At 59.8% G+C, this 11,144-nt stretch overlaps 2 protein-coding genes across 2 annotated transcripts in view; both read right to left on the reverse strand.

The window, feature by feature from the left end:
• The window catches only part of LOC113407072 (telethonin-like), a 4,536-nt gene extending 1,304 nt beyond the window's left edge, over window positions 1-3,232 (reverse strand). Inside the window, exon 1 of the mRNA XM_026654663.1 lies at window positions 3,105-3,232. Coding sequence (XP_026510448.1) covers window positions 3,105-3,232 — 128 coding nt within the window. The remainder of the gene's footprint in view (window positions 1-3,104) is intronic.
• A 2,789-nt stretch (window positions 3,233-6,021) lies between these two features.
• On the reverse strand, window positions 6,022-9,554 carry LOC112122830 (melanoregulin-like). Its single transcript, XM_026654802.1, has 5 exons — window positions 9,484-9,554; window positions 7,981-8,140; window positions 7,086-7,176; window positions 6,465-6,628; window positions 6,022-6,246 (listed from the first exon to the last, which is right to left on the reverse strand). Exons 1-5 carry the CDS (start codon window positions 9,552-9,554, stop codon window positions 6,022-6,024), a joined length of 711 nt encoding a protein of 236 aa, XP_026510587.1.
• Window positions 9,555-11,144: the final 1,590 nt, after the last annotated feature.

Consider the following 11,144-nt stretch of genomic DNA (forward strand, 5'->3'; position numbering starts at 1 on the left):
GTGAGAGCCCGGCTGTGGGTGTGTGTGTGAGAGCCCAGTTGTGTGTGTGTGTGAGCCCTGGGTATTTGGCCGCCTGGCCGGGGCCGGGGCCAGGGTTTAAATAGCCGTCCCAGTGCTATTTTGGGAGGTGTTGCTGGCACTGTGTGTGTGTGCGCATGCTGCACAGTCATGCTCTGTGTGTGTGTGTGTGTGTGTGTGTGTGTGCGCGCGAGAGAGAGAGAGAGAGAGAGACAATGCTCCAAGCCGAGATTAACAAAGCCCATAGCTGGGGGGGGGGGGGCACTGCCCCCCTGGAAATCATCCCTCCCTGTTTTCTGACTCCAAGTTTGCTCAGGTGAGTGATTGCAGGCCTAAGGCCCACGGAGCTGTCACAGTTTCAGCAAGTGACGCGTGGTGGCCGCAGGACGCTGCAGCTCCAGAGAGGTGCGACCCTGGGAAGCGGGCGGCTGGTGAAGCAGCCAAGTGGGGACTCCGGGCTCTGTGCTGTGAGCAGCCCCTGCCCGCTGGCACGGAGGGGAGCAGGGAGTGTTCCCTCTGGCCACAGAGCGAGGAGGACGCTGCTCCTGGGGCGCGCAGGGGCCGACGGGAACGGAAACACTCCCCTGGAGCCCAGACCAAACCTTAGCTGCCTGTCCTGTGACTGCCATGCTACTGCAGAGTCCCAGGGGGCTCCTGGAGTGCTGGGCGCCAGGGCTGGGCGTACCACCTCGCCCAGAGACTGCGGGCTGGGGCGCCCTGTTTCGACATGGCTTTGCTTTCCTTCACCCCAGTCAATCCTTGAGAGGGCTGTTTAGGGTACTGGGGTAAAACTCTGTCTGGGGATTAGTCCTGCTTTGAGCAGGGGGGGTTGGACTAGATGACCTCCTGAGGCCCCTTCCAACCCTGATATTCTATGATTTCTAAAAGAAGCAATTCAGAGTATTCTGTCAAACTTTGTGGATGGATCTGGCGACTGGTCCATTGAAGCAAGAGGGCTGTTGGATGTTTCAGAATCATCCAAATGCTTGTGCTGAGCTGAGCTTAAAAGAATGGTTTTGAGAGTTTGCTCCTGTGCACAATGACCTTTGAAAGGAACAAACGCACCTTGAGAAAGGAGTTGAATTGATCACCCTTGCCCATGAAGCACTTCAACAAGCGTGAGTTTTTCCTCAGCGATTTCATCCATGCACCCTGTTTTGACAGGTGAACGTGATGAGGCAACAGCATTAAAATGTGCCACCAAAAGGGCTAAGATTTCATAGGCGCTGAGCACTTACCAGGATGTCAAAGCATCGGTGAGCCTCAGTAGCGCCAGATGCCCCATGAACTGATTGATGAACACAGGGGTGAATTGCAAAGGAGATTGTCTGAGAACGCCCTCACACAAAACCTTCTCGGCAATGTATTCTACTCCACCGGCACTCCAGACTTCTTGAGATTGGAATCTCTGTGTGCTTGGACTGACTTGCTTGGATTAGAGATTGAGCAGGTGAAAATGGAAATGGTTGTGCTTAAAGCAGGGGCGTAGCCACGGCCCACCCGCTTAGCATCCAGGCCACCCAAATCTGAGCAGGGGTGTGGTGCTGCCACAGCGACCCGGAGCATCTGACATCCAGGACGGAGCTCTGCACCCACCCTCCAGAAAGCTAATCGCCGGCAGCTCTGCCTTGCCATGTTCTGAGCCGCCCCATGCGTGTGCCCAGCTCAGCAGGTGAAACCTGTGTCTGGGGGCACCGGGGCTAGGGACAGGGAGCGGTGTCAGGGGAGAAGCTGAGCTGGCACCGTCTGTCATTGCCCAGCCACCCAAAATGCCCACCCAAATTTCCTCGCTACGCCACTGATTGGAAGCACTGCTAGGGAAGAGACAGTGCAAAGAATATGAAGACGTTCTAGGGGCTGCCAAGGAATGAAAGGAGGCGTTCGTTCATATGTAGTTCTGAAATGTCTGCAGTAGTCTTGTTTGGAGCAGCGTCTGCAAGGTGTGAGAATTCCTTCGCTTGTTTGAGAAGATTATCACATCAAAGGACAAGCACGACCCAGGACAGAGAGAAACCTAATTCCCCTGTCACAGGAAAGTGATTTGACTTCAAAACTGACCCGGGTTGTCTTTGTGGCAGCATTCAGACACCATCGCCAGGAAGGCATCAACGTTAGTTTATGACCAGTTTGGGCATTACACAACACTTTCACGTTATGCTCTAGACTTTTACGTTTCTGACTCTGAATGTTTTGAATGCTTGAATATTCTTAGACGGAGCAAACACATAAATAGGGCTTCATTTTTTAATTGCATAAAAATAAAGTTAAAAACAAGGGTTCTGACCGACACTGCGTTTTTCACGAAGTACATATGAACTTCTGAGGGCATCCACAACTGTTCCTCTTGTCATACAGTCCGGCCCGTTCCTCGCTTAGCTGCAGGCCTGTTGGGCCCCCACACTCCAGCGAGGTGGGTGAATGGAGTTGGCCTCCTTCCCAGCAGCCTGACCCTCGGCTGCCCCGGGGAGGGGCCCATCAAAACCCAGGGATTAGCTAGGAATGCCTGGCACTCGCTTAACAACCGCACCTGACCCTGGGAGCAGCTGGCCCCGGTGCTGCCCGAAACAGCGAGGACTCTGGCTTGGCAGTGCCCTGGGACACAGCTTATCGCTGTGCGCTCTGCCCCAGGCCCAGCTGCATTCCTGACCCCCTACCAACACAGAGGCCTATGTGATTAGTGGGGGGGGGGGTTCAGTCCTCCCCTCGCAGTCACAGTTGAACCGTGGCACTGTGGGCTCAAACAGCTAACCCAGAGCAGGGGGGGCGCAAGGGCTGTCCATGCGGGGGTGCAGTAGGGGGAGCTTGGGAAAGGGGGGACAGGGCAGAGCAGCTGTCGCCGGTTTGCTTACAGCATCCGCGGAGCCCCGTCGCAATGCACCGCGGGCTTGGACCACCGGCTGATTTCCCCACTCCCAGGATAGAAGAGCTCCGTGCCCTGCCTGAAGGCCTGGTAGCGCTGGCTGCTGGGCCTCTCTAAGTCATCGCATGGCGGGTGGGGGGTGTCTCAGCTGTGCACCCCCCCCCCCCGATGTGACTAAGCAGACAGCAGCCTGTTAGCACCTGGAAAGCAGGACCCTGATCCCTACCCCCGCCGCCCCGGCGTCATGACCCCTGGGTGCTGAGTGCCAACAGCTGCAGTAGCCCATGGGTACAACACTGGCAAAGACGCCAATGTCTTGAGCTCCAGGGGCGTGGAGAGCCACATGGCTGCCATTGCCGCGGGCTAAGCGCTACCGCAGAGCAGTGGCTCCGGCCCCATCCACCCCACCCCCACAGCCCAGGGGCCACGGCTGTGAGTACTGACAGCCCAACAGCCACCCTAGGCGAACCAAGGCAATATGGGGCACTAGACTCAACCCACCTTGTGCCCCATAGTCCCACCTGCAGGCCACGGCCCTACCCCTCCATGGGGTGACGGCAGCTGTCAGCGTTAAGATGAATAGGCCAATTTCACCCCTCTTGGCGCTGTTGTTTTAGGCTCTCTGTAGACTCAGGCAGGCAGTGGTGACACCCCTCACTCCAGGTCACATTTTCAAACTTGTTCTTTACATCCTTGAGGACTAGCAATATGTTTTCTTTCTTTTTTATTTTTTTTTAAAGCCAAACTCTCAGCCCATGACTCCGGAAGCTGGAGCTGTAATCCCTGTGCCCAGTCAAGGGGTTGTAAGAGCCCCTTCTGCATGTAACACCCATTCCCCCGCAGGAGACGCCTCCCCACTAATGCACCTTCCCAGCCCTTTTAGGGCTGCTTGACCCGGTCATACAGAGTCACGTCGACTCTGGGCTGGGGAAAGGGGCAGGAGCACGGGGGTCGGGGCAGAAGTTACACCATTACACCTAAGATCAGGGAGCCCCTCTTTGCCGAGGGGGGGGGGGAGATGGCCTGTCCTGATCCTGGCCTCTGCCTCACTCCTCTCCTCTTGAGGCCACAGGTGCCCCGCCAGGCAGCAAAGCTCCCCCTGTCCCTTTGCGCCCCGGAGGCTGGACTCCGGCCCTGCGAGGCGGCCTCTAATCCCAGCCTGGCGCATAGAGCGTGGCTGACCTTTCCCCAGCCCGGGGACACTGCGTGCTTGCCCTTTGGACTGGCCAGCTGGCTGCCAGCGCCCACTCCCTGCCGCTGAAATAGACGAGCCCTCGAAGGCAATCTGGCCCTACTTCTCTTCCCCACCCCCGGGGGCTCTTCACACCCCCCCACTGCTGCTGGCTCCCCGCGCAAAGCTCCAGGGAGCACCCAGCCCCCGGCTGCAGCCTGGCCTGGGTGCACGGGCAGCAAAGGGAGGAAGATGGACAGCGAGGGGTCGGGTAAACAACATAATCAGAGACTTGTTAACTGCTTCTCGTGGCCCGCTGCCAAAGCCGGGGTGTGTGTGTGCTTTCAACTAGCACAAAGATAGACGCCTCCTAAATCCCCCAGCTTGGGGGTGACACATGAGCCAACCCTGCAGCAGCAGCGCCAGCCACAGCCGCCCCTCTGCTGCCACGTGCTGGGCTGCAGGGGAAGGGGAACGGCACCGTCTTCATCCCCGGCTCTACTGCGTCATTAGTTAGCATCGGGGTAAGGGCCAGAGGCACTGGTCAGGGATCAGGTCCCTCCCTCCTGTGCCAGGCACTGTATGCACACACGCGCGGGCACGCACACGCACACACACACACACACACACACACACACACCCACCCCGTTTCAGGCCCCCTCCTGCCCATGCCAGGCACTATACATACACACACACTAGGGTGACCAGATGTCCCGATTTTATTGGGACAGTCCCGATTTTTGGGTCTTTTTCTTATATAGGCTCCTATTACCCCCCACCCCCATCCCGATTTTTCACATTTTCTGTCTGGTCACCCTAACCCATACACACAGTCTCAGCCTCCCCCCCCCAAGGCCAGGCACTGTACGTACACACACAAACACACACCAGGTGCCTGAAATAAACAAACAGGTGGACGGCTGCAGCTCAGGGTTGTGAGGTGTGCTGCAATGCTGCACGGCTCAGGACTGGAATAGCAGGGTGGGGGGCTGGAGTCCAGGGCTGGGGCACAGGGGTTGGGGGGGGGTGGGGGAGGGGAGGAAGACGGGTTGTGGCAGGGAGTGGGGGATTGGGTTGGTGTCAGAAAAGCCACATCATTGCTCTGAACCATGCTGAGAAATTGAGGCAGAAACCTACTGCAGGGAAGTCGATGATAAAAGAGTTGGGGGGCCCGTGCAAACCCTGCCTCTTTGATTGACGTTCATTACGCTAGAATGACAGCACCCCCCCCCCCCCCCGTTCGTGCCATTGTCGATACACTTGGAAGGGAGCCACCGGGGGCGTGACCTCCCTGCCCACACCCACTAACTGGCTTTGGCAGGGAACAGTCACACAGCACTAGCCAGTCCAGGAAAGGATGAACAGCAACCGCCCGACCTGCAAGGACCCGTCCCGCTGTAAGTCTCCAACCCAGCTCCCAGTTAGCCCAGTATGAATCACTGCAGCCCAGGGCCAACGCCCGTAGAAAAGCCTAATGGTTTGCAAGTGATGGAAGTGGTCTAGGGCTCCCCGCTAACCGGTTGAGTAGCATTGCTAGTAAGCAGCTGCTACGTTCCACCCCAGAGGTGGCTGCATGGGAGTGGGGACAGCAGATTGGAGCGACCCCTTTGCCTAGAGCTGGCTGAGCGGGCACATCCCACCCTGTTCCATACGACAGGCACCACCGGACCCTTATTCCCAACAGGCCGGCAGCTCCCACCCCCCCCTTAGCAATACGGGAAGGGCCCGGTGGCCCCAAGCCCAGCTGGAGAAGTGTAGGGTTCTGGGGAGGCCAGGCAGCGGGAGGGGAGGGGGTTCTGCAGGTGGGTAAGAGGGCAGCAGAGGGGGCACACAGCAGATTCGGGCTGCCAACAGGCCATGGTGCCATGAGGGGGGCTGTGACCCCCTGCTCAGCACTGTGCCCCCCGCCAGCAGCAGCAGGACACGCTGGGGGCAGCTCTCGGCCTAACCTGACTGCCCCCGAGGGCAGGCCTCACTCTATCAGCTTGACCAACAGGGACTCTTCATCCATCACTGCGGCCTCCTCCTCTTCCTCCTCCTCTTCCCCGCCTTGGGGTGCCGGGCTCAGCGTCACCAGCACGGCCTCCTGGCTGGGGGGCTCCTCCTCGCTGGGGGGCCCCTCCTCGGCCTCCAGGGGGTAGTAGCAGCGGGCAGCGGAGAGGAAGTCATCCCCGGCATCCAGGATGAGCAGCCGGTCCTGGGGAGGGGGAGAGACAGCCAGGCTGGGATGGGGAGGGGCACAAGGTCAGGGGCAAGCAAGGGGCTATGGCTAGAGGGAGGGACCCACATCCCCCTGTGGGGGAAGCAGCAATTACTCATCATCTCTCATTGCAGCTGCAAACTCTACACCCCACAGAGAGATTGCAGACACAGGGAAGAAGGGGGCCCCGCCAGCTGCCCCCCCGCCCCACACACCAGGACGAAGAGGTATCGCTCGGGGAGGCTGCAGTGGCGGTCGAAGAGGCTGGTCTGCTCGGCCAGGGCGGTGAGGAGCTGGCGGGCCTGCAGGGGCTGGCGCAGGGAGCTGTAGGAGGCCGTGGAGGTGATGTCGAGCAAGCCGTCTGCCTCGGTGCTGAACCCTGCCCAGGGGTGGGAGGAGAGAGGCCTTTGAGCCCGCGCCCCAGCTCCACGCTCGCCCTCGCTAGAGCTGCGTGGTGCCTGTCTCTTCGAGGGGATAAGAACCTATTACTGCTACCAGGCGCCAGAGGAGTTACTCCTCCAGCCCCAGGTCAGAAGTCTGTTCGGAGGGGCTGGCGTCATTGCCCTGGGCTTGTTAATGCTCCCCCCAGATGTGGGTGAGGCTCAGAGACTCCGGCACGCAGGAGAGGCAGGGTCAGGCCTGCTCTCTGGGTCCGATGGCACATGCTGGGCCCTGCGTCCCATGAGCAAGCCCCTCGGCTGCACTGCCTCCCGGTGAGAGGGCCCAGCCCAGCCCCTCAGCCCTGGCTAAGGCTGCAAAGCAGGGCCAGGCGCAGCGGGCAAAGCCTGCCGCCCACCCCGCACCCCTCTCCGCCAGCACTGAAGCGGGCGCCGTACCCAGGACCTCTAGGATCTGCCTCCATCGGTCCTTCACCTCACGGCGGATTTGGCGGTGGGCGCTGATGTCGAAGCTCAGGCGTCGGTAGCCCTACGGGAGAGAGACTGGGGGGGTCAGACCCCGGAAACCACAAGGCACCAGCTTCCCCCCCCTTCCCTTCTCTATCCAGTCATGGCTGCCGTGCACCTGCGCCACGGATTGGCCCACAGCCATGCTCCCAGCCCGGCCTTGGAGACTGACTGGGAGTTTCACAGGATAGTGCTGCTTTGGGGACCGGGAGCAAGGACTCCTGGGTTCTATTCTTGGCTTTGGGAGGGGAGTGGGGTCCAGTGGTTTGGGGGAGTGGGGGCTGGGAGGCAGCTGTCCTGGATTCTAATAACAGCTCTTACTCCACTGCGCCTTAGTTTCCCCACTGATACAGTGGAGATCCGTTGTGAAGGCTCTGAGAGCCCAGGATCAGAGCAGCCTAGAGCAGGGCAGAGCATTTCAGTGCCTGGTAGATGTGCCAGCCAGGGTGAGATCCCATCCAGCCCAGCTAGGCCTCCCATTGGTCTTACACAGCCATTCGCTCATCCCCTTCCTGTAAGAGAGTTATGTTCCAGTAGCACCCAGAAGTGCTAAGTGAGAGCAGGGCCCTGTTGTGTGCCCAAACGCCGCCAGTTCCAGCCCAGAAGAGCTCCCAGGCTAAGCAGACAGGCTGGGAGGAGAAACTGAGGCAAGGACTTGCCAAAGGTCACAGCACCGGTCAGTGGCAGAGCTTGGCATAGCATCCTGGGGCCCCGTTCGGAGCCCTACGTCTCCAACCCCAGGGAAGAAGAAAGCTCCCTGCGGTTCGTCATGCACAGTGGGGCCCTCCGTGAGTCCCAGGGGCCCGCGTGGGCCGGGGGCACCGACCTCCGAGCCCTGGCGTAGCCTGGCCCGTTTCTGCAGCAGGTTGTAGAGCTCGCGGTCGTCGTCGCGCTCCATGTGGGTGTCGTCCGCGGGCTCGTTCCACAGGTTGGTGGCCTGGGCCTGTTTGCGCTTCCCCAGCTGATCGAAGTACCGGAGCATCTCACTGCAACGGGAGGAGAGCGGGTGAGACAGCGCGGGGCATGCACCCAGCCTGGCACCCAGGCAGCACCAGCAGCAGACACTGCCATGCAAATGGGGCCACCTTACAAGGCAGTGGGGCAGCTTCGCCCAGGCACCTTAGGGTGGCCCCAACACAGCAGTCATGGACCCCTCCCTTCCCAAGCCCCTCACTGCAGGACGGGGCTGGGGGAAGCCAGACGGGCGCTGAGGAGCTGCGGTTGCAGGTTGTAACAATTGCTCATCCAATATCCTCCTCCAGTGGTAGCCCAGAGCCAGTGGCTGAAGGGGAAGGGGAAGGGGAAGAGGACTCCCCCAGCCCCCCCCCCCACACACACACTCATGCGGCCTGGTGGAGAATGCAGGGTCCTGGCAGGTAACCAGGAAAGGGAGCTCATGCGCCCACGAGCCAGCAGGAATCTTGCAGTCACTGGCAAGGGGTGAGTGGGGCTCTAGGAACATTGACTGGGGAGAAAGATCCCAGCCGTGGAAACGCTCCCTCTGCAAATCCCGATCCAAGTGGGTGGTTGTAGGACCTGGCTGGATAGCCCCTCTCTGTGCCCATCAGCCCCCCACCAAAGAAGCCCCCATCATTGTAGAGGAAAGGGGAGCAAAGGAGATTTGGAAGCAGGGTTCAGAGGCGTCTGCCCTGCAGCCATGAGCGCGTCTTTCTCCATCCTTGTATGAACGCCTGCGCGGCTGCCATGTCTTGCTTCTCCCAGGGCTCTGAGTGCCCCTGACACACGCTCGGTGCTGGGTTCACGGCGCAGAAATGCAGCTGGCCCCGCTGCGGAACATGGCGGCGGCTGACCAGCATGCGGGGATGCTGTTCCAAGCAGTTTAGCACAGGCATGCGGGAGAGAACGCCTTACCCAAGCGTGGGACGGGAGACGGTAGGAAGTGAAGCAGAATGTAATCAGCCAGAAAACTTGGGCTAAAGTTCTCTGCTCTTGTGAAAAGCAATTCGGGATTTTCAAGAGCCCCCCGCACTGGGGTTAAGGGTGGACTGTAGTTGATTCACCATGCTGTGAAGACAAAGGATTTTGCTTCACGGGGCTGCTACCAGAACACTGGACACAAACACGGAATTCAGTCTGATGTAGAACAGAGGGGAAGGAAGGACGTGGTTTAAAGCGCTGAACCGGGACTCAGCCACACATACCGCGTGTCGTGTCCTGGCTCTGTGCCTCAGTTTCCCCACCTTTAAAAGGAGGCGAATAATGCTTTCTTTTGCATCCAATTCTACAGAGAAGGGACTGTCTCTCACTCCGTGCAGCGCCTAGCGCAACAGGACTCCAATCTTACGACGCTAACGACATTAATAAATACCTGAGGAGCGGATTGTTCTCTGGCTCTTCTTGTTCACAGGAGCAGCAGCAGATTTGGTGCCAAACATCCATATTAATTAACCCCAGAGGAACAGCAGCACAAGTCTCATCAAGGGGCAGCGGACTCTCTTCTCCTGCAAAGAAACGGCTCTGAAGAAGTGAGTGGGAAGTTCAGCGGGTTCTAAATTTAAGAAAAATGCAAGTCATAAGCCCTGATCATGTGAGATCCCCCCTTCACCAGGGCTCACTGCCTTAAGCAAGGGGGGACACAGCCTTGCTAAAAAGGAGGCTCTTCTCTGCATCGCTTGGGGTTACTGGGCAATGAAAGCAGGTTTGTTTCCTTCCTCGCAGAAAGCAAACCCGTGGTCCGTAATGGCTGTAAATACACGCCAGGCCCGGCCCAGGAGCGACGACCGTGTCTGGGAAGGCTGGGGGATTAGGGTGCAAGTCAGGGATGTCGCCTCTCCCAGTACCTCTTGGGGGGAGCTGCTCAGATCCCGTGGGAAAGGGGTTGCTTTAGCAGACAGGCCATTCAGTGCTTACCGGCCGAGCAAGAACTGTCTGGGGCACGGAAACCAACCTACTCCTGGAGAAATGCCCCTCCCCCGTGCGGGGTGGCAGCCTTCATCCCCTCCACCCCGAAAAGGTGGTGACCCTGCTGGAGACAAATACCAGGGCTGCGTCCTGTGGAAGCTAGGTGCCTGCCGGGGTCTGGAAGAATCCCTCGCACCCCTCTCTACCCACCCAAGCAAAAGCACAGGGCAACTTACCTCTGCCTCGATGCACCTGGGCCCCGCTCCCAACTGGAGAGGGCCTGGGTTAGGTGATCAGAATCCTGCTGGAGGCATGTGCCGTTTACTCCGCCTTCCTGCAGGAGCCCCAGGGGACAGAGAACTGCAGGATGCACTGGCCTCGGGCGCAGTCACCTTTCCCTGGCCCCGGAGTTACCCCTCTGTCGACGGGGGGAAGGGTGGGACTTGCAAGTGGCTGTCACCCCTGCTTTGAAGGCCCTTCGGTAAGCCAGGGCCAGGCAGGCTCGGCGCTCCCAGCCGGCAGGGACAGTGGACTGTTGGCCCCTTACTAAAACTCAGCGGGGGGGGGGGGTTGGTGGCTAGCTCCCAGCACCAAGGGGAAGGGTCGATGGGAAATCAGGACCCTGAGACTGACAGTCGCCAGGAGCAATGGGGAGAGGCCAACGCTCCAGGTCAGCCTGATGGACAGGACGGGCAGATTGACAGGCTCAGACAGCGTGAGGCCGAGCTAAGAAGCGAGCAGGAGCCCGAGCTGAGCTGGGAGCAGGGCCCTGCCGGCCAGAGAAGCGGGCCAGGGAGCTGGAGGCAGAGCAGCAGCAGCGCTGGGGCAGAGTGGAGCTGAAGCAGTCCGGAGCCAGGTGCGGGGAGCAGCTGGGGAGAGCGAGGGGGACCCTGGGCAGCGGGCCCAGCGCAGGGAGACGCCCCCGGCCAAGACACCTAGCGGGCCAGACTTGGGGGGGATCATAACCCCCATGAGGCGGGGGCAACGCTGGGAAGAAGGATCCTGCCACCTAGAGCCTGAGGGCATGTGGGAACCGCCAGAGCGAATGTCCGACCCGCAGCATCCCTGCAGCACAGCCAGGGCCTGGGACGTGTGAGGGACAGACTGAACTGCCCTGACATCCCAGAG

This window comes from Terrapene carolina, unplaced genomic scaffold (genome assembly GCF_002925995.2).
Source record: "Terrapene carolina triunguis isolate 2854851 unplaced genomic scaffold, T_m_triunguis-2.0 Scaffold193, whole genome shotgun sequence".
NCBI classification, from domain to species: domain Eukaryota; kingdom Metazoa; phylum Chordata; order Testudines; family Emydidae; genus Terrapene; species Terrapene triunguis.